Source organism: Carcharodon carcharias, chromosome 3, assembly GCF_017639515.1.
Source record: "Carcharodon carcharias isolate sCarCar2 chromosome 3, sCarCar2.pri, whole genome shotgun sequence".
Taxonomy (NCBI): domain Eukaryota; kingdom Metazoa; phylum Chordata; class Chondrichthyes; order Lamniformes; family Lamnidae; genus Carcharodon; species Carcharodon carcharias.
Genome location: NC_054469.1, coordinates 13225257 through 13248201, shown reverse-complemented (window position 1 = coordinate 13248201; position 22945 = coordinate 13225257). Strand labels below are relative to the sequence as shown.

The window sequence follows — 22945 nt, the reverse complement described above, 5'->3', positions numbered from 1 at the left end:
GTCAATGAACTGAAATTTATTACAATTGCGCCAATGCTTGTAAGCTATAAGATATAGATATATAATTATTGATCTAATCAGATAATAGTGAACGTATAAAACCAATTAATATAAATTGTATGTGTGTCTCAAACGCATTTAATACAAGCTGTTCCTGTTGTTTAAAAAAACGATGGCTGTTTGCTTCAGTACAACTGCAACATGTCGAGTGAGAAGTCATTGTATAACTCAACTGTTGTAACAATATCTGTTCGCACTGCCTTTAACCGTATCTCATTCAGTTCTGCATCAACCCGACTCAGTTTCTCTTGATCAATGCTGTAGTCAATAAGGTCATACGTAGATGGGGGCCAGGGGAGGCCTTCTTCATAGCAATCGACTGGAATAGGGTGCACGACTATTTTAAGAACTGGTAGCTGCACTGCTGTATGAAGCAAGGCCTTGAGGCCCTGGCTGGAGATCGGGTTACAGAAACAGCTGAAATACTGGAGCTGAGAGCAGTGCCTGAGGGCGGGCAGGAAGGAGGTGAGCTGTCTGTCCATCACCCGGCACTCCATGATGTCCAGGTACACCAGCGAGGTGGAGGAGTGCTGCAGGATCTGGCAAAAGGGACCCAGAAGGACATCAGATAGGTTGTTGCCACTCAAATCCAGCTTCCTCAGGAAAGGGGCGTGATGGCTGTTGGCCAGGTAGGTTGCATCGGTTGGTAGAAGGTAGCAGTAAGCAAGTTCCAAGCTTTCCAAAGGTTTCTGCAAGACACTGTTTGAAACAAATCCATTACACTCCACATGAGAAGGGCTGATGTATCACACAGTTGTACAGCAAACACCACAGGATCAAATCACTTACTGTGTAGTGAGGTGGCCAGAGGCAGCCTGGGACCAGACTATTTTTATAAGGGATGGACACTGTGGGCGAGACAAAGACAGACAAGAACTTGTGTTCATATATCACCTCATCAGGTCTCTCGGAGGGTCCCATTGCCCTTCAAATAATCATACAACACTGAAGGAGGCCATTTGGCCCATCCTACCTGTGCTGGCTCTTTGAAAGTGCTAAACAGTCCCAGTCCCCTGATTTTCACCTGTAGCCCCTTCAAGTTACTATTAAATCATCTTCCACCACCCTTTCAGACAGGACATTCAAGATCATCGTAACTCTGTGTTTAAGGGGAAAAAAAAATCTCCTCCTCTCTGGTTCTCTTGCCTCACATAGAATAAGTTTCCTTTTTAAAGTGCCATCACTTTCTGCGGGTAAGCACTGCCCAATTTATGTACAACAGGTCAATCTGTTATTTGGTGGCGTTTGGGTGGAAATTGGGAGGGTTTCCTGGCACAATTACAGCAAGGCAGGCGGTTTTAAACTCTCACTTGATGAATGACAGTGCAGCACTCCTTCAGTACTGCACAGTGTCGATCCTAGAGTGGACTTGAACACACACTGTCCTGATGCCATCGAAATAAACAAGCCGGAATAGTGAGTTTGAGCTTTTCTATAGCAAAACTTCCTTTGTAATGTCACAAGAAAGGGTGTTCCATGAAAAGTCACCGCTCCCAGTTGCCTCTAGCCACCAGTTATAATGAATGAAACGTAATACCAAGGAGAAACTGCAACAGGATGTGTGTCATACTCACAAGTGCTTAGTGCGTTTTCATTATTGGTGTCAGCTGTGGCTCACTAGGTTGCAATCTCACCTCGAGTCAGAATGTTGTGGGTTCAAGTCCCACTGAGCAACAAATCCAGTCTGACACCAGTGCTGCACTCAGAGGCACCAGCTCTTAGTTGAGATGTTAAACCGAGGCCCCTCTCAGGTGGACATATGATCTCGCAATGTTATTTCAAATGGCACAGCAGCTCTTCCCAGTGTAGTGGTCAATACTTATCCCTCAACTAACATCACTAAACAAAGACAGGTGCGCAAATGGACTACCCTCGTTCCCATATCTCAGTGACTAAACTTCAAAAGCACTTCATTGGCTGTAAGATGCCTTGGGCCATCCTGAGGTCATGAAAGGCGGTATATAAATCCAAGTCCTTTAACTCTATATCTCAACATCCAAATTATCAGATTTTGTGCCAGAACTGATTGGGAAATGATTCCTGAGACATAAATCAAATTACAATAAACCTGGGTAATAGGGGAAGTGAAAAGCAGATTCACTGTGATCTGCTGTCACCTTCCATGGTGCCCGCAAATGCTCCCTGTTCCAAAGTCCTATTGCGCTCGAAACATTAACTCTGCTTCTCTCCCCACAGGTACTACCAGAGCTGCTGAGCTTTTCCAGCACTTTGTTTTTATTACTACCTAATTCCTGCTATAGTCACTAACCTTATATTTCATGCCAATTCATAATCTTCTAACAGTGTTCAAGAGTGATCTCTAAATAACAAACAAGAGACACAAACCCAGCAGCTGTGCGCAGCTTTCCATTAATACCACCTCTTCACACATAGGAACAAAAACATGTTTATGTAGAGTCTGTCGCGGCTGCAGCACACCGTAAAAGCACTTCACCTTTTGAAGTGTATTTACTGCTGTTACGTAGGGAAGTGACCAGTGAATCTACTTTGTGATAAAAACAAAAAACTGTGGATGCTGGAAATCCAAAACAAAAACAGAATTACCTGGAAAAATTCAGCAGGTCTGGCAGCATCAGCGGAGAAAAAAAGAGTTGACGTTTCGAGTCCTCATGACCCTTCGACAGAACTAGGTGAATCCCAGGAAGGGTTGAAATATAAGCTGGTTTAAGGTGGTGGTGGTGGGGGGGAGGGGGGGTGTGTTGGGTGGGGGGAGAGAAGTGGAGGGGGTTGGTGTGGTTGTAGGGACAAACAAGCAGTGATAGGAGCAGATCATCAAAAGATGTCACAGACGGCAGAACAAAAGAACACACAGGTGTCGAAGTTGGTGATATGATCTAAACAAATGTGCAAATTAAGAATGGATGGTAGGGCACTCAAGGTATAGCTCTAGTGGAGGTGGGGGGAGCATAAAAGATTTAAAAATATTTAAAAATAATGGAAATAGGAGGGAAAAAGAAAAATCTATATAATTTATTAGAAAAAAACAAAAGGAAGGGGGAAGAAACAGAGGGGGGAGGGGGTGGGGATGGAGGAGGGAGGTCAAGACCTAAAGTTGTTGAATTCAATATTCAGTCCGGAAGGCTGTAAAGTGCCTAGTCGGAAGATGAGGTGTTGTTCCTCCAGTTTGCGTTGGGCTTCACTGGAACAATCTACTTTGTGATATTGATTAAGGGAATAAACGGCCAGGAGTCTAGATCTCTCCAGAGGAGCTTTTACAACAGGCTCAACAAGCGAACAACCTCAGTTTGACTTCTCATCTGAAGGACAGTGACAATGCAGCGCTCCCTCAGTACTGCACCAGAGCATCAGCATTGGTGCTGAAATTTCAGCAACAGGTTGTATAACCCACAACTTCTGTGGGCTCCGAGGTGAAAGTGCTACCTCAGGTATGATTCCAGAATGAAAGCACTGGTTTCTTGCTAAGGTACAGATCAGTGAGCGCTCTAGGGTCACGCCAACATGGGCATTCTTCAGATGCATTTGTTATGTAACAGGAAAGCATCGTAATCCAGTCTAATACCTATCTTTAGCAACAAGCACCATTGTTAGCCACCGGTAGTAACTGCAGGGCAGTGAGAGCAGAGGGCTGGTGAAATGCATAGCAAACAAATTACTTTGAGGAGGAGATGGAGAAATGTTAATGTAACAAGACTAACAATACAAAAGCCCAAGCTCTGGGAACATGGGTTCAAATCACACCATGCTGTTGGAATTTCAATTCAATTAGTAAACCTGAATTTTTTAGAAGGATGTGATTGCACTGGGGAGGGTGCAGAGGAGATTTACCAGGATGCTGCCTGAGCTGAAGTGTCTGAGCTGCGAGGAAAGATTGGATAGGCTGGGGTTGTTTTCCTTGGAGCAGCAAAGGTTGAGAGGGGACCTGATAGAGGTGTAGAAGATGATGAGGGGCATAGATCGGATGGATAGAAAGGCACTTTTTCCATTAGATAGAGGGGTCAATAACCAGGGGGCATAGATTTAAGGTAAGAGGTAGAAGGCTAAGAGGAGAGTTGAGGAGAAATTGTTTCACCCAGAGGGTGGTGGGAGTCTGGAACTCACTGCCTGAAAGGGTGCTAGAGTCAGAAACTCTCATAACATTTAATACTTTTTTAGATATTCACTTATGTTGCCATAGCCTCCAGGGCTATGGGCCAAGTGCTGGAAAATGGGATTAGTGTAGTCAGATCTTTGTTGCCTGGCGCGGACACAATGGGCTGAATGGCCTCCTTCTGTGCTGTAAACATCCATTTTCTGGGTAACGGTCACAGGATCACAGAATTGTTACAGTGGAGATGGCAACCATTTAGCCCATCATGTCTGCATTAGCTCTCTGAATGAGCAACTCACCCAGTACCATTCCCTCACCTTCTCCCCATAACCCTGCACAATCTTCCTTTTCAGATTAACAGTCTAATTCCCTTTTGAACGCTTCAATTGAACCTGCCTCTACCACACTCTCGGACAGTGCATTCCAAACCCTAAATACTCGCTGAGTGTAGATGTTTCTCCTCATATCACTTTTGCTTCCTTTACTAGTTACTTGAAATTGTGCCCTCTCACTTTCGGTACTTTCATGAGTGGGAACAGTTTCTCCCTATCTACTCTGTCCAGATCCCTCATGATTTTGAATACCTCTGTCAAATCTCTTCTCAACCTTCTTTTCTCTAAGAGAAACGGTCTGAACTTCTCCAATCTCTCTTCTTAACGGAAGTTACTCACCCCTGGAGCCATTCTCGTGAATCTTTTCTGCACCCTCTCTAATGCCTTCACATCCTTCCAAAAATCCGGCACCCAGAACTGGACTCAATACTCCAGCTGATGCCAAACTAGTGACTTATACAAGTTCAACATAACTTCCTTGCTCTTGTACTCTATGCCCCGATTAAATAAGACTAGGATTCTGTATGTTTTATTAACTGCTCTCTCAACCTGTCCTTTCAATGACTTATGCACGTTTACACCCAGGTCCTTCGGCTCCTGCACCCACTTTCAAATTGTACCCTTTATTTTACACTGTCTCTCCATGTTCTTCCTACCAAAATGTATCACCTCACATTTCTCCGCATTGAACTTCATCTGCCACCTGCACGCCCATCTCACCAACTTGTCTATGTCCTTTTGAAGTTCTGCACTATCCTTCTCACAGTTCATAATGCTTCTAAGTTTGGTGTTATTAGCAAACTTTGAAGTTATGCCCTGTATCCCAAGGTCTAGGTTATTAATATATGTCAGGTAGAGCAAGGCTCCCAACACTGACCCCTGGGGAATTCCACTTCAAACCTTCCTCCAGCCTGAAAAACATCCATTGACCACTACTCTCTGTTTCCTGTCATTCAGCCAATTTTGTATCCACGTTGCTATTGTCCCTTTTATTCCACGTTATAACTTTTCTCATAAGTCTGTTGTGTGGCACTGTATCAAGTGCCTTTTGAAAGTCCATGTACACCACATCAACAGGATTGCCCTCATCAACCCTCTCTATTACCTCATCAAAATACTCCAGCAAGTTAGTTAAACGTGATTTTCTCTAAAGAAATCCAAGCTGGCTTTCCTTAATTAACCCACATTTGTCCATGTGACATTAATTTTGTCCTGAATTATTGTTTCTGCAATTTTCCCCACCACCGAAGTGAAACTGATTGGCCTGTAGTTGCTGGGCTCACCTTCGCACCCTTTTTTCAACAAAAGTGTGTAAGGTTTGAATTTCTCCAGTCCTCCAGGATCACCCCTGAGTCAAAGGAAGACTGAAAAATTATGGCCAGTGCCTCTGTGATTTCCACTCTCACTTCCCCCAGCATCCTTGGGTGCATCTCATCCAGTCCCCTCGCCTTATCAACTTTAGGTAATTTCAATTTTAAACCCATCGAGCATCTGAATTACCTCATCTTTTACCATGGCCTGGGTGGCTTCTTCTTCCTTCATAAAGACAGTGCAAATTATTCATTTAATACCTCAGCATTGCCAATCTGCTTCCATGTGTTAGTCTCCTTTTTTGTCACTCATGGCCCCACTCCTCCTTTTACCACCCTGTATACTATTTTTGTGCCTATAGAAGACTTTGGAATTCCCTTTTACATTAACTGCCAATTTCTTTTCATACTCCCTCTTTGTTTCCGTTATTTGCTTCTTCACCACTCCTCTGAACTTTCTGTATTCAGCCTGGTTTTCAACTGTATTTTCTGCTTGACACCACACATTTTCTTCTTCATCTTAATTTCTACCTCCCTAAAGTTTCGAGTTTGAAGAAGGGTCATATGGATTCGAAACATCAACTCTGTTTCTCTCTCCACAGATGCAGCATTTTCTGTTTTTGTTATAGGGCTGTGAATGTTTGGAATATAACTCGCAGGGTAGCACAAGATCAATTCTTGGGCATCAGTAGTTTACAATCTATATTAATGACTTGGATGAGGGACTGAATGTAACACCATCCACGTTCGCTGAACATATGAAGTCAGAAAAAGAAAAGACTTGCATTTATATAGCGCTTTCCACCATCGCTGGACGTTTCAAAGAGCTTTACAGCCAATTAAGTACTTTGGAAGTGAAGTCACTGCTGTAATGTAGCTAAATTAGGTGGGAAAGTAAGTGGTGAGGAGAATGCAAAGAGGCTGCAGAGGGATATCGACAGAGTGTATGAGTGGGCAAGAACAGGGTAGATGGATACAATGTGGTGAAGCTTGAAGTTATCCAGATGGTAAGAGATTGGGAAATGTTTGCATTCGGAGGGATCTGGCTGTCTTTGTACAAGAATGACAAAAGTTATCATGCGGGCACAGTAAACAATTAGGAAGGCAAATGGCATGTTAGCTTTTGTTGCCAATTCATTTGCAAATGAGTCTTACATTTGTACAGGGCATTGGTGAGGCTGCAGCTGGAATACTGAATGCAGTTTATGTTTCTTTATATATTCCCCCTGGAGGGAGTGCAACAAAGGTTCACCAGACTGGCTCCTGGGATGACGGGATTATCCTACGAGGAGAGATTGAGCAGACGAGGCCAATATTTGTGGATTTTAGAGGAATGAGAGGTGTTCTAATTGGAACATATAAAATTCTTCAGGGGCTTTGCAGAGTAGATGCTGAGAAAAATGTCTCTTCTGTTGTGGAATCTAGAAGATGGGGTCAGCTAATTCAGAGTGGGATGAGAAATTTCTTCACTCAGAGGGTTCGAATCTTTGGAATTCTCTAAGGCAGTGAGCTGTGGATGCTCAGTCATTGAGTATATTCAAGACTGAGGTTGAATGATTTTTGGGTACTAAGGGAATGAAGGGATATGGGGATAGTGGGGGAAGATGGAGTAGAGATAGAAGATCAGCCCTGATCTTATTGAATGACAGAGCAATCTCGAAAGGCCAATTGGACTACTCCTCTTATTTCTTATGTTATGATTGGAACAAAGGTTTTGTGCAGTATGAACACCAAGGACTGATTGGAGGAACAGTCAGCTTCTGTGTTGTAATTCTATGTAAGGTTAGTAAAGATTCTTGCTCCTGATTATTAACCAGTGACCCTATTTAGAAAGGGTATGTGGAGGCAGGACCTATATGCCTCTCCCAACCACTGCCACCCATCCCCCAGTCAAACTGCCTGTTGGCACAAACTATCTCTACTTGCATCAGCAGAATGACTTTCAGAAAGCTACCAGTGCACTGGCAGTGCCCATAGAACTGGACTCCCAGAATCTGGGGGCATGTGAACCTCCTAGTCCCACTTCTCCATCCTACAATTGAACCCATGGACTCTGCCAGCAAATCTGCAATCTGTGTATATCTCTCTCTCTGGGCTTTGTTGACTCTTGTCAGTTGTGAGATACAACCGCACAAAATACAGTGTGTGTGTGAGACAAAGCCTTTGCCGTGCATGATAACTTTATTGTGGATCACTGCGTTGACATCACAGTCCTGACTGACTTTGTTCATAGACAATGGTGACATCTTGCCTGTTATTCCCAAACTGATTATACTTTCCACCCTCTCCCCTGCCATAGTGGCGATATGGACCGTATCATCAAATCTCACCTTGCTCTGACCCCCAATCAACCTTGTTGCACCATACTTACTTCTCCATTCAAATGCTGGCTCTGGATTGCCCCACACAAGCCCCAGCTCAGTACTGAAATGGTGCTCATACAGCCCTCAAGATATCCCGAAGAGCTTCAGTAAGATTGCAGTCACTATGGTTTTGACATCCGGCACAGCAACTAAGTCCCACAAACAGCAACAAGTTAAAGGAGCAGTTAATCTGTTTTTTGGTGGAAGACGAATATTGGCCAGGCCAGCAGGAGAAGCTCTTCAAACGGTGCTATGGGCAACCCCCTGGACTGGCACGCAGGCTTGGTTTAATATCTTCATCTGGCAATGCAGCACACCCTCAATATTGTACAGTGACAGTTTAAGTTATGGGTTCAAGTCCTGAAGCAGTGCTTCAATTCACAACTTTTTGTTCCAAAATGTGATTCGTTCACTGAACCGAGGCCCACACTTTTGTAGGTGAAAAGAGAATCAAGAAAGGAAAAATAAACTTTTGAACACCAAGTTGCTCTGAAATTAGATAAAAGGTCTCAAACTGAATCCTACTATTATCCAGACTAGGATGCTCCTCACTGGGTGTCACTGAGAAGAATTGCACAGTCTGAGAGCCCAAACCATTACCAGGAGAGGGATGTGAATGGAAGTGATGGGACAAGATCTAGAACAACAAACATGTTTGACCACTTACCTCAGCAGTTCCCGGATGCGCCCGGAGAGTCTGGAGGACGCCAGGTTTAACTCCTTCACATTAGGCAACTGGCTGAACGCTGACACCATGCTCTGGAAGGACTCCTCCATCTCAGGAGTCATGTGCCTCACATCGATATTACTGTAGGGAAGCTTGAGGCTGATCAGGTTCCCAAACATCGGGAAGTAAGGGAACACAGTGCTGAGCCCACAGAGGCCAAGGTTGTTGTATCGCAGCTCAATCTTCTTGAGAACTACCGGATCCAACAGTTCCAGGAGACTGATCGTCTTTTTTGCAGATAATTCCTCTGCTCGAAGATCTCGGCATTTCAAACACAAGGGAGAGGTTTTGCTGATCTGTAGTGCATCCCTGACTGTTGCGTAAGAGTTGCTTGTGATGAAGAGGTTGGCGTGGATCTCGACGCACACCTGGCTGTCATAGGTTCCATCCAGCGGGGCACCACCTTTGCCTTTCCTCCGCTTAGATGAATTGTACTCGTCCCTTCTGCTAGTCCGAGATATATCAATGCAAGCTTTGGCCAAAGCCACAGTTCGGGACCACTGGCCAATGGTATCTGCATCTTGCCTGTCTCCATCATCCTGGAGTCCTGTGAGGTCCACAACACGGAGCAATCGGTGTTTCCTAAGAACCAAGGATGCAAACCATTGGGGTCACCATTACTCAGGTTAGAAACATCAATCACAGACAGTACCGGAACAATGACTCAACTACTTAATTAGGCAATGAAGCAACACTCATCCCAAGAATACAATTATGGTGTGCAACAGCTTTTAAGATTGAACAGGCTGGGGTTCTCTTCTATAGAAGAGAGGAGGCTGAAGGATGACCTGATTGATGTCTTTAATAGGGTGGGCTTAGAAGAGGTTTCTATCTGTGAGGGAGACCAGAACTTGAGCCAGTCATTCTGAAATTCGTTATTGGGTTTACTAAAAATGTCTTTACCCTGTGAATGTGAGAATGAGGGATTGAGGTGAATAACATAAATGGTCTAACAATTTACTCAGTACCATTTCTGTGGTGACTGTAATTTTCCTGAGCTCCTCCCTACCTTCCATTTCCTGATTTACAGCTGCCTCTGGGATGTTACTTGTATCCTCTATAGTGAAGACTGATGCAAAATACCTGTTCAATTTATCTGCCATTTCCTTGTTTTCCATTATCAATTCTCCAGACTTCCTAAGCTTCATGTCTTTAAAACATCACCTTTTTGACTAAGCTCTTGATTACCCTTCCCAGTGCCTATTTTTTGATTAAACCTCACCTTTAAAAGCCCTATATAGTGAATCCTCTTGACAGATACCAATAGAACTCCATTGCAGGTATTATTTTGATCAGATTTTTTAGTGTTAATACAGCAAAAGTTCATTAAATTGATCCCTGGGATGAGGGGGTTGTCCTATGAGGAGTGGTTGAGTAAATTGGGCCTATAGTCTCTGGAGTTTGAAGGAATGAGAGGCGATCTCATTGAAACATAAAAGATTCTGAAGGCGCTTGATAGGATGGATGCTGAGAGATTGTTTCTGCTGGTCGGAGAATCTAAAGCACAGGGGCGCAGTCTCAGGATAAGGGGATGATCATTTAGGAGGCAGAGAAATTACTTCACTCAAAGGGGTGTGAAGCTTTGAAACTCTCTAGCCCGGATGGTTGTGGATGCTCCACTACTGAAAACATTCAAGGCTGAAATATACAGGATTTTGATCTCTCAGGGAATTAATCAATATGGGGAGCGGGCAGGAAAGTGGAGTTGAAGCCCAAGATCAGCCATGATCATACTGAATGGCAGAGCAGGCTCGATGGGCTGTGTGGTCTAGTCCTGCTCCTATTTCTTATGTTCTTGTTGACTTTCGTTTAACAACATAGAGAGTGTCCAACCAGGTATTCAGATTAGAATGCCAATGTACAAAATCACGACTTCACTGTGGGATCCAGTCTGCCAGTGGGGTTTGAACAACAGTTCATAGAGCAACACTAAACATCAGATCCTTAAACCCAGAAGAGACGAGATTCAACCTGCCAGGTTTATTATAAGATTTCTAGATGAAATGGTCAAAATTACAGGATATACTCTCTGAATGAGAGATTACCAGGCAACATTATTTTGCATCTCACCCCATAACTGACCTGGGCTCAGTTGACATAGTAATTGGAAAGCACACGCCATGACCAAGAAGTAATATCCCTGAGCATAACTGGTGCAAAATTCACCTAAAGTGAGATTCGAGTAAAAAATAAAACATTCCTTGAAATAAATCCTGATGCTTAAAGGAATTTAATTTTGCATAATGGATTTGCAGCTTAAAAATAATAATCAACATTGAGTAGGATTTAGGGATCACCGGCACTATTATATAACATTCGAATGACAATAGTGCAATTGCTGTGAATGATTAAAATTCTGAACGCAAGAACAACATTAGGGCATACGGCCCCTCAAGCCCCTGCTCCGCCATTTAACAAGGTTGTGGCTGATCAACTTTATACTCTCACCCTACCCGATATCCCTTGATTCCCTTAGAGCCCAAATATTTATCAATCTCAGTGACAGCAATCACAGCCCTCTCTCCCAAAGATTCACAGCCCCTTTGCATGAAGAATTCTCTTCTCATCTCAGACCTAAACAGCCAAGCCCTATTAGGACCATAGAAAAGTTACAGCAGAGGAGGCCATTCGGCCCATCTTGTCCATGCCAGCCCCGAGGACACCCTTTCTAATCCTGCCTTCCTGCACCCAGCCCACAGCCCTGCAGCTTACAGCACTTAATGTGCAAATCCAGGTACTTTTTAAAAAGAGTTTAGAGTTTCTGCCTCTACCACCAACTTGGGCAGCGAATTCCAGACACCCACTACCCTGTGCATTAAAAAGTTCTTCCTCAAGTCCCCCCCTACACCTTCTGCCACTCAACTTGAATCTATGTCCCCAGTTCTAGAATTCTCCACCAAGGGAAACAATTTTATCCTGTCCACTCTATCTATTCCCTTCCTAATTTTGTACACCTCAATCAAGTCACCTCTCAGCCTTTGTTCTAAGGAAAATAACCCTAACCTATCCAATCTCTCCTCATAGCTATACTATTCTAACCCTGGCAACATTCTTGTAAACCTCCTCTACACTCTCTCCAGAGATATTACGTTCTTCCTGTAATGTGGTGACCAGAACTACACACAGTACTTCAGTTGTGGCCTCACCAGTGTTTTATACAATTCCAACATTATTTCCTTACTTTTATATTCTATAACTCTGCCAGTGAAGGAGAGCATTCCATATGCCTTCCTTACAACCTTGTCTACTTGAACTGCTGCCTTCAGGGACCTGTGTGCTTGTGCACCAAGATCTCTCACTTCATCTACCCCTCTTAGTATATTCCCATTTATTGTGTAATCCCTGTAACTGTTCGACCTCCCTAAATGTATGATTTCACACTTCTCTATGTTAAAATCCATCTGCCACTTTACTGTCCACTCCACCAACCCATCTATATCGTTTTGGAGACCATGACCCAGAATTCCTGAATCCCCAGCCAGGCAGAATCGAAGCATTTACTCTGTCAAGTCCTCTAGGAATGTTATACATTTCAATAAGATCACCCATCATTCTTCTAAACTCCAGAGGATATAGGCCCATTCTATTCCCATCTCAGGACAACCCACTCATCCCAGGAATCAGTCTAGTGAACCTTTGGTATACCCCACTAAGGCAAGTCCATCCTTCCTTAGGTAAGGAGACACAAACTGTACATTATACACCAAAGCCCTATATAATTGCAAGGCCAATGCAGTCCATCTTACCTTACCAGTCAATCACTTCCCTTGCCAAATGTCCACCAAACTCTCAAACTTACAAACACAACCCAAATCCAAAACCTCACTTGGCAGTCTCTTCCAATGTGTTCACCAGTGTCTGTAAAAATTTTTATTAACCTTCTGCTTAACATTTCTGCTTCTAAGTTTGAGTCTGTCCCTCCTTCAGTGTTAGAGCTCAGCTCCTCTTTACTTTTATGATTTTATATCCTTTTAATAAGCTCTTCACATCCTTTATCCTAAACATTTCCAATTTCTGAACCTAGAATTTTATCTTCTTCTATTTTCAACGAAGCCCCAAGGTTCACTTATCCCCCTTTGTACAACAACCCTACAATATCGCAGGGGCACACATGCTCATGTTAATTCTCTGATGTCTCTGCTTCTCACCTTCGCTCAGCCAGCTAATTTCATACACTCGCCTCAGTGAGTTCATGCAGAACTCTACACACTTCACAGCATCAGGAGAGGCAAAATAAACTTAAATGGGACAATTTTAAAAGGGATTGCACAAACACCAATCTTTGAAGGTGACAGAACAAGTTAAAAGGCGTTAGGAAAGCATATGGGATCCATGGCTTTACACACAGAGGTTGAAGCTTTATAAACACTGGTTAGACCTCAATTGGAGAATTGTGATCATCTCCACACATCTCACTTTAGGAAGGATGTCAAGGGTGCAGAAGAGATTTACTAGATGATGATGGACTTCATTTTCGTGGAGATTGAAGGAGATGGGATTGTTGTATTTGAAGCAGAGAATGTTAACATGAGATTTAATAGATGTTCAAAATCATGAAGGGTTTTGACAGAGCCAATAAGGTTTCCACTGGCAAGAGGGCTGGTAACCAGAGGACACTGATTTAAGGTCATTAGCAAAAAAAAACAGGCAAGATGAGGAGAATTTTATTTTTGTGCAGTGGCTTGTAATCTGGAATGCATTGCCTGTTCGAGATAAATCCAATGATAACTTTCAAAATGGAATTGGAGAAAAACCTGCAGGGTTACTGGAAATGAGCAAGGGAGTAGGACTAATTAGATTGCACTTTCAGAGACTACATAGGTACAATGAGCTGGAATGGCCTCCTCTGCTCTGTATCATTCTAGATTTCTATAAAAGTTCAATCTATCCACACTCTAACTTTACCACTGCTGAAATTCACATTCTTGCCAACTCCAATGTTCATGTCCAGCTTCTTGATCTGCAGCAGCGATAGTCTGTGGGAATCGAGGCTACTCAGGATCGCAATCAAGCGACTAAATCCCAGAATGTCTCTTCTTCCCACCTCTAACTCACAGCCACTTCTGTTGGCTGCGCCATCACTCCTTCATTTGTTAACATCTGGACTTCGCTCTAATGTCAAATATCACCTCTTCTTGCAATCTGCGGCCAGGAAGCCCTGGCCTTTTGTGCCCAAAGCTTTACACCTCTCTATTAGGCTGATTCAATCATAGATTGGAATACTGCTCCCACATCTGCAGAGGGCTTTCTCATATCCGCAGGCAACCTTTCTTGATTCTACCCGATCAATATTATGACCTGTGCTTCTCTGAAATTTCTCATCATTCTTTTTAAGCAATAGATACGCCATCCTCCATATTATATCCTCCCTTTCCGCAGCTTCACTGTTAAAATCAAGACTCATCACAGTATCTATGATCCACTTAATGGGAACGGTAGCATCTTGGTCATGATATTGGACCAGTAATCCAGGAGGCATGAACTAATGATCCAGGCACACAAATTCAAATCTCATCTTGACAGCTAGAGAGTTTATATTCATTCAATTAAATAAATCTGAAATAAAAACTAATCACAGTAATGTTGACCATGAAACTGCCAGATTGTTATTACAGAGTCATCTGAATCAGCTGTGCTAACACATTCTGGCCTGTATTTGACACCAGACCAACAGTAATGTGGCTGACCCTAAACTGCACTCTGCAGTGGCCCAGCTATAGTTAAGTTGAAGATGGTGGCCCATCATCTTCTCAAGGTCAATTAAGGATGAATAATAAATGCTGACCTAGCCAGTGATGCTCATATTCTGTGAATGAATTGAAACTCCTAATCTCAATCTTTCTCAAGAGCTCAGTTAGCCAATAGCTAATCCCTGATCCAACTTATCATCTCTTTTGCTCTTTTCAACCTAAAATTTAATTATGGGTCTTGATTTTTCCCAATTAAATGAACCATCTTCAATGACGGTGTTATAATTGCTGTCATGTATAGAATCTGTCACAACTGGATGGCAGATAGCAAACATTCCTTATCCACCAACCAAAAACAGCAATACATTCGATACGCATTTTTTTTTGCCACCTGCGGTCTCTGTGCATTCTGCCATTCCGTTACTGTGGGTGCCAAGTAAAAACCTGCCCCTAGGCAGTGACAAAGTGCAAGAGAAATGTGGAGGTGACATCTTCAGATTCCCCACCCCACCACCCTGAAGAGGAATCGCCTTTGTGACCAGAGATGAGGAATCTGCGTCGCTACATCTTACTTCCCTGAGTTGGACAACCAACACATCGCATTTCCCTCCAAAGTAAAAAATAATTCAGAGCAATTTTACCAGCAAGCTTACCTCTAGGTAGCTGTGGGGCTAGGGGTAGACAGAGTAGTTTCAATACAAGGTTCTTTCTCATCCATGTTTGCATCGTAGAACCACAAGTCTTTTGAAAGCACTCCTCTGCACACCCTGGCAGCCTAACATGGGGCAGTTGGATGTCTTTCATCAGCATCTGGCAGGGAGAGGGAATACTGATTGGAAGGATACACTAGCTGCCAGCTAATGTATAGTTCAATAAACAGGAGCCATATTTTCCATTTTTAAATGCATTCTCCATCAAGGCTTTTACAATTGTTTCTGGGTGGCAGTGGGAGAGGAGAAGATTTCAGCAGGGCATTAATGCTAACCGGGCATAAAGCAGCCAAATGATTTCCTCCCCAATCTCCCCTCCATCCATCCTCCCTTCCAGGACATTACAGGAAAGAGTCTCTGGCTGTCCCACTGTCTAGAGGACCCTGGGATGGAGGATAGTGTCTGTGACTTTCTCACTATGCATACTACACAGGCAGGGACAGGATTGCACCCCACATTATTCTGAGCAGGTAGGGGTTTGTTTTCAAGACTTGTCCTGAAACATATAAAAAAATCTTTACATGATAAAGTACTGTCTTTCTGTGCTTCCTCTCTTACAGATTAATATATTTGCTGTACCTAAGCTTGATATTGTCCTGAGATGTTGATGCTTTTGTTTTTCTGCAAAATAACAAAAAGTAAGTTAACAATTCCAGCTTGTCTCTCCTTTGTCCCTACCCTCACCTTCCTACAAGTGCAGGAAGTCTCCCAGTCCTTTCCTCAGCTCATTGATAACTCCATGTTCTCTCTGCCTTCCCTCCTGCTTTAACCCAAACCCCCATTCCCTTGAAAGAATCCAGTAAAACTAAACATGTAATGAACTGCACACTACACCATGGGTAAGTGCAGAGCTCAGCCAACCTAATGGGCTGAGGGTGTGTAAGACTCACAGGAAGAGAATTTCTTTCTGGGAAGTTGTTAAAAAGCTTATTTTCTGGACTCCCCCTTTGACCTGTCAATGCACTGAGGGCTGCTGAGCTGCTGCTGGGATGAACACCAGCAGCTTCAATGCTACACTCCTTACAAATTGTCTTCTCTTCTTTTTGCCTTCCCACAGCAACATGGCTGAGATACTGAGCCGAAAAGAAAAAGATGCAGGTTTGCTTCAATCTTTGGGATGCGGGCATCGCTGGCAAGGCCAGCATTTGTTTCCCATCCCTAAATGCCCTTTCACTGAGAGGCTTGCTAGACAATTGCAGAGGGCAGGTAAGAGTCAACCACATTGCTGTGGGTCTGGAGTCACATGTAGGCCAGACCAGGTAAGGTTGGCAGATTTCCTTCACTAAAGGACATTAGTAAAGCAGATGGGTTTTTATGATATTCAATGATGGCTTCATGAGACCATCTTTATATTCCATATTTATTAATTGAATTTGAATTCCACCAGCTGCCTTGGTGGGATTTGAACCCATGACTCCAGAGCATTAGCCTGGGCCTCTGGATTACTAGTCCAGTGACATTACCACTACTTCACCCTCTCCACTTCCAAGCAGTCTGGTGCGTAACGTAATATTCCAGATTACTACAGAGCAGGAGTAACACCGTGCCTGATCACTAAGAAGAGCCAGAGGGCAGGGGCCCCAAAAGCCTAACTTGCTCCATGAATTGATCTTCATTTAGATATAAGAAGCTAACTGTAATCCCTATCCTTCGCATTCCAGATCAGCCACACAAGGTGTAGATCCCATCCACAAAACAAATTTCAGTCCAACTCAGGTTGGCTGTTGATCTGCTCCTACCCCTGCCAGCCCTCTCCTGAAGAGAAGCACCTCCACTGTACAGGTCCATAGGACTGCAGGCACCCAACTGGGGTGCCTCAGCTTCCTCATGTGCGAGACTTGTCAATGAGTATTGGCATGGGATGGGGAACTCTGGCCTGTGGGGAGTAGGCAAGGTGAATTATAGTAATGCCCAATGCCGAGGTGAGAAAGTTCAGTCAAGAACTGTGTTGGCAAGTCTGTCATTCAGCTGGTTAAGGCATCAATAGAGCAACCAAAGTGGTTTTAATTTTATCAAAACAAATTTATGGGTTGTCAAATGGTTAACAGGCCCCAATATTACTAGATCCTAATAATCAGTACACTTGTGCTGGAACCATCCTAGTTAGTACCTGTTGCTGGGGCTGCGGTTCTGTCGTAGCTCGTTCATTAGGTAGTCCTTTACTCCCATTATGACTGCCTGCAAGCACTGCTTGTTGGGCTTCTCCCGGATCACATCACGGTCACAGTGCTTGCATCTCTTCAGGATGGTCGAGAAGTTGAGAATGCTGAAGGGCCACCTCTGCACCACATCGCGCAGCACCAGTGTCCGTATGTCCAGGAAGGCAGCTTTAAACAACACCGGGTAGATCTCACGGGGGATGTAGTCCAGGGCTTTTCGGGTTGAGGCATGGTCTGAAATCACTTTCTGCGCACAAAAGAAGACCAGAGAATGCATCCTTCCGAACAAACAACCCGGGTCAAGTTGATGTTGCAGTCAGTGGGTGGCTGGTGGGAGAGAGAAAGATATCTGTCAGATCCAAGAAACACATCTTTTTTGCACCGTTGTCTTTACTGAGCCTCTGTGCCAGCAACTTGTTCAGGTAGATTGTTCCTATGAGTACCTGATCCCAGCTGAATTGTGGTCAAACACTAAGAACCTCACAGGAGATGCAGTCTATTAATTCTGCATTACTATGTTTCAAATAGTGCATTTTCAGTCACTTGGTAATACAGAACTTGAATATTGCTAAAAACAGAAGTTGCTGAAGCTTTTCATCTTGCACTCATTGGAACAAACACTAGAATGGCAAATTTCAAACAATCACAACAATTTATACTACATGAGAAAAGGGTGCTGATTGGTTGGCAAGTAAAACGCTGATTGACCGAGATGTTTCTATGAAGAAAGCAACATGAAACTGGGCCAATCATTGTGATGTACTTCATTCATTTTCATTTCACTATTTCTGTATTCCTTGACCAAGGGAACATCGAACACGTGAACTCAAGATGCAGCACAGAATCTGGAGAGGCAAGGTTTGATCAGGGATTGTCAACATGGCTTTGTCAGAGGGAGGTCATGCCAAACAAATTTGATTGAATTTTTTGAGGAGGTGACCAGGTGTGTAGATGAGGGTAATGCAGTTGATATATGGATTTCAGCAAAGCCTTAGACAAGGTCCCACATGGGAGACTTATAACCTGGGATACAGGTTAATTTGATATGGTGGATTCAAAATTGACTTAGTTGTAGGAGACAGAGGGTGATGACTGAAGGCTGCTTTAGTGACTGGAAGCCAGTGTCCAGTGGCGTACCATAGGGATCTGTGTTGGGTCCGCTATTATTTGTCATTTATATAAACAACATAAATGACTATGTGGGGGGTAGGATTAGTAAGTTTGCAGATGACACAAAGATTGGCCAGGTGATTAACAGTGAGGTTGAGTGTCATGGGCTACAGGAAGATATAGATGGGATGGTCAAATGGGCATATGGAATTTAACCCTGAAAAGTGTGAGGTGATACACTTTGGAAGGGGTAATTTGAATGGCATGACACTAGGAAGTTCTGAGGAACAAAGGGACCTTGGCGTGTCTTTCCATAGATCTCTGAAGGCGGAGGGGCATGTTAGTGGGGTGGTGAAAAAGCCATATGGGACACTTGCCTTTATCAATCGAGGCTTGGATCACAAAAGTAGAGAGGTCATGTTGGAGTTGTATAGAACCTTGGTGAGGCCACAGCTGGAGTACTGTGTGCAGTTCTGGTCACCACAATATAGGAAGGATGTGATTGCACTGGTGGGGGTGCAGAGGAGATTCACCAGGATGTTGCCTGGGATGAAACATTTAAGTTATGAAGAGAGGTTGGATAGACTTGGGTTGTTTTCGTTGGAGCAGAGAACACTAAGGGGCGACCTGATCGAGGTGTACAAGATTATATGGGGCACGGACAGGGTGGATGGGGCGCAGCTGTTCCCCTTAGTTGAAGGATCAGTCACAAGGGGACACAAGTTCAAGGTGAGGGGCAGGAGGTTTAGGGGGGAGCGAGGAAAAACTTTTTTACCCAGAGGGTGGTGATGGACTGGAATGCGCTGCCTGGGAGGGTGGTGGAGGCAGGTTGCCTCATATCCTTTAAAAAGTACCTGGATGAGCACTTGGCACGTCATAACATTCAAGGTTATGGGCCAAGTGCTGGTAAATGAGATTAGGTAGGTAGGTCAGGTGTTGCTCATGTCGGTGCAGACTAGATGGGCCGAGGTACCTCTACTGCACCTGCACGTTCGCTTTCAGTAACTTATGAACAAGGATATCCAGTTCCCAATCTCTTACCATTCAAGAAACCTCTGTTCTTCCTACCAAAGTGGATAACCTCACACTTATCCACATTATAACCTATCTGCTAAGTTCTTACCACTCACTCAGACTGTTCAAATCCCCTTGAAGCCTCCTTACAACTCACATTCCCACCTAGTTTTGTCTCACCTGCAAACTTGGAAATATTATATTTGGTCCCCACATCCAAATCATCGATATAGATTGCAAATAGCTGGGACCCAAGTACTGATCCTTGCAGTGCCAGCCACAGTCACAGCCTACCAACCGGAGAATGACCCATTTATTCCTTCTCTGTTGTCTGTCCATTACCAGTCTTCAATCCACGCCAGTATATTACTCCCATCCCAGGTGCTTCAATTCTGTTTACTAACCTCCTACGTGGGACCTTATCGAAAGCCTTCCGAAAATCCAAATACACCACATCCACTGGTTCCCCCTTAGCTATTCTGCTAGTAATATCCTCAAAAAACTCCAACTGGTTTGTCAAACATGATTTCTCTTTCAAAAATCCATTTTGACTTTGACCAAGCAAATAATTATTTTCTAAGTGGCCTGTTATCACATCTTTTACAATAGATTCTAGTATTTTCCCTACTATTGATGTCAGGCTAACAGGCCTGTAGTCTGTCAGGTTCCGGTTTCTCCAGTGCTACTTTTTTTTTTACTCATACTAATTTCTTTCAGTATCTTGGTTGTCTATTATTTCTGGGAGGTTTTTTGTATCTTCCTCCTTGAAGACAGACACAAAGTAATCATTTAGCTTCTCTGCCATTTCTCTATTCCCCATTATCAATTCTCCTGACATTTGTCTTTGTTTAATCTTTTCCTTTTTACATAATTATAGAAGCTTTACACTCTGTTTTTAATGTTCTATTATATTCGATTCTCCCTTTATCAGTTCCTTGATCCTGTTTTGTGGAATTTTAAAATGCTCCCAATCCTCAGGCTTAGTACTTTTTTGGAAATTTTATAAGCGTCTTCCTTTGATCTAATAAAATCTTCAACTTCCTTTGTCAGCCACAGGGTGACCCATTTTTCCTGCTGAGTTTTTGTGCCTTAAAAGGATGTATATTTGTTGCAAACCATGTATTAATTCTTTAGGTCATTGCCTGTCTATCATATCTTTTACTCTATTTCCCAATCCACCACAGCCAACTTGCCCTTCATATTTTAATAGTTTCCTTTGTTTAGATTTAGGACCCTAGCTTCGGATTGAACAACATCGTTTTCAAATTTAATGTAAAATTCTAACATATCATGGCCACTCCTTCCTAAAGGTTCTCTACAATAAGATTAATTAGCCCTTTCCTGTTGCATTATACGAGATCTAAAATAACCTGTTCTCTAGTTGGCTCAAATTTAAATTGCACCAGCTGCTATGGTGGGATTGGATTCAGTGTTGTGGGGTATTTAAACCAGATGGATTTTGATAAACGTGTCCACACAGCAGCAAAGTCCTGATGGCAGCACCAGACTGGAGTAATAGGTTGTTCATATCAGAACTGAGGGGCTACCGTGCAGGTATATTATTTTAACATGCCAATGACTCAAGCACCTTTGACTGTACATCCACAAGTTGATGAATGTCACCTGGCGTAATGGTTATGTCACTGGACTATTATCCAGAGGCTCAGGCTAATGTTCTGGGGATATGGGGTTCAAATCCCACCATAACAGCTGGTGGAATTTGAATTCAGTTAATAAAGCTAGTCTCAATCATGTTGGCCATGAACCTATCATCCATTATTGTAAAAACCCATCTAGTTCACTGATGCCCTTTAGGGAAGGCAATCTGCAGTCCTCACCTGGTCTGGCCTACATGTCCACAGCAATGTGGTTGACTCAGTCGTATCAAACCACTCCGAGGCCTGAAAGGATGGGCTTGGACCGCGAAAGGTGGTCAAGGGCTCTGGGGAGAGGGCGGGAGTATGGAACTGAAATCGGGGATCAGACATGATCATATTGAATGGCAGAGCGGGCTCGAAGGGCTGAATGGCCTCTACTGCTGCTGCTCCTAGCTTCTATGTTTCTGGATACCCCCTGTCCAGTGACACTTGCCTTGCCAGACCACCCTGTGCTGGGACTGACTGAGAGTTAAACCCTGCTGCCCCTGTCTAAAGGGCGGGCAGAGGGCTGGGGGGCCGAGGCGGTGAACAATCGGGATCGGCCAGGACCGAGTCTCTTACTCGGCTCTTAACGTCCTCCCCGGAGAGGGGAGGAGTAGCTGCAACTTTAACCCTCCACAACAAGCTGAGGCCGTTCAGTACAGCAACTCTATATGAACATGTCTCTGACTGCAGCCCAGGCCGGGAGGCTCCAGCTGGGCCTCCACCAGCCCCCGCGCCCCGGCCTCAGTTTGAGCCCAAGCCCAGGCCCAGGCCTCGGGCTCAGGCTGCGCTCCGGCCTTACCCTCCCCGCCCAGGCCCCGGACTCCGGGCCGCCCGCAGGGCCGCACCTTGCCTGTTCTCCGGCCGCGGCTGAGACTGTTTGTGAGTGCGGCGGGCGATGAGACTCCATGGAGACGGAACCGTTGCCATGTCCCCCGGGGAAGAGCCGCGCCTGCGCATTGCACAGCCTTCCCGTCCAGCTCTCCGGATTGTGGCGTCATCGCCTGGTCAGGGGCGGGTGGGGGGGGGGGTGGGGCGGAAGGGCGGGGTCGGGGGGCGGGGCGTGGCCCAGGCGAAGGTCGGGATCCGGGCAATGGGGAGGGCGAGGGAGGCGGGGCCCGGAGTGGAGGCGGGGTCATGGCGACGGTGAGGGCGATGGGGCCGGACCAGGACAGAAGGAGGCGGGGCCCGGAGTGGAGGCGGGGTCAGGGTGACGAGGCGGGCGACGGGGCGGGACCGGGACGGAAAGAGGCGGGGCTCGAAGTGGAGCGGGATCTGGGCGATGGGGAGGGTGAGGGGGCGGGACCGGGACAGAAGGAGGCGGGGCTCGGGGTGGGAAGGCACAGAGTCGGAGCAGAAGCGGCCGCGACCCAGGGTAGGGGCGGGGCCCGTACCGGATTGGCCGAGGGGGCGGGGCCAAAGGTAGGGGCGTGGCCTCAGTGCGCTCACCGCCAGCCCAGCGTAGAACACTGCGGGTCAGCTCACAGCGCCACCTGGCGGCGGGAGGTCAAGCTCCTTCGCTGTGCCCACTCCAGGCGACTGGTGGTACTGCAGCTCCAGGAAAAGTGAAACCAAAAGAAAAATGTGGCAAGGTGAACGGGATTCCTTTCGGCCGATCATAACTGTGTCAGCTCTTTGAAGCAGCCAAAACAAAAACAGAATTACCTGGAAAAACTCAGCAGGTCTGGCAGCATCGGCGGAGAAGAAAAGAGTTGAAGTTTCGAGTCCTCATGACCCTTCCACAGAACTGAGCGAATATAA

At 44.8% G+C, this 22945-nt stretch overlaps 1 protein-coding gene and 1 pseudogene across 3 annotated transcripts; both read right to left on the bottom strand.

The window, feature by feature from the left end:
• LOC121276447 (leucine-rich repeat-containing protein 14-like) lies at positions 1–22177 on the bottom strand. 3 transcript variants are annotated; one of them, XM_041184860.1, is made up of 4 exons: positions 22033–22177; positions 17372–17747; positions 8802–9443; positions 1–759 (listed from the first exon to the last, which is right to left on the bottom strand). In XM_041184860.1, the coding sequence occupies exons 2-4, from the start codon at positions 17695–17697 to the stop codon at positions 186–188; spliced, it is 1542 nt and encodes a 513-aa protein (XP_041040794.1). In that variant the 5' UTR covers positions 17698–17747; positions 22033–22177; the 3' UTR covers positions 1–185. The 3 variants fall into 3 exon arrangements, with proteins under 3 accessions (XP_041040794.1, XP_041040796.1, XP_041040795.1); XM_041184862.1 differs by having other exon boundaries at positions 22038–22177; XM_041184861.1 differs by lacking the exon at positions 22033–22177 and adding an exon at positions 21383–21971.
• Positions 21012–21300, bottom strand: LOC121276630 (annotated as a pseudogene).
• Positions 22178–22945: the final 768 nt, after the last annotated feature.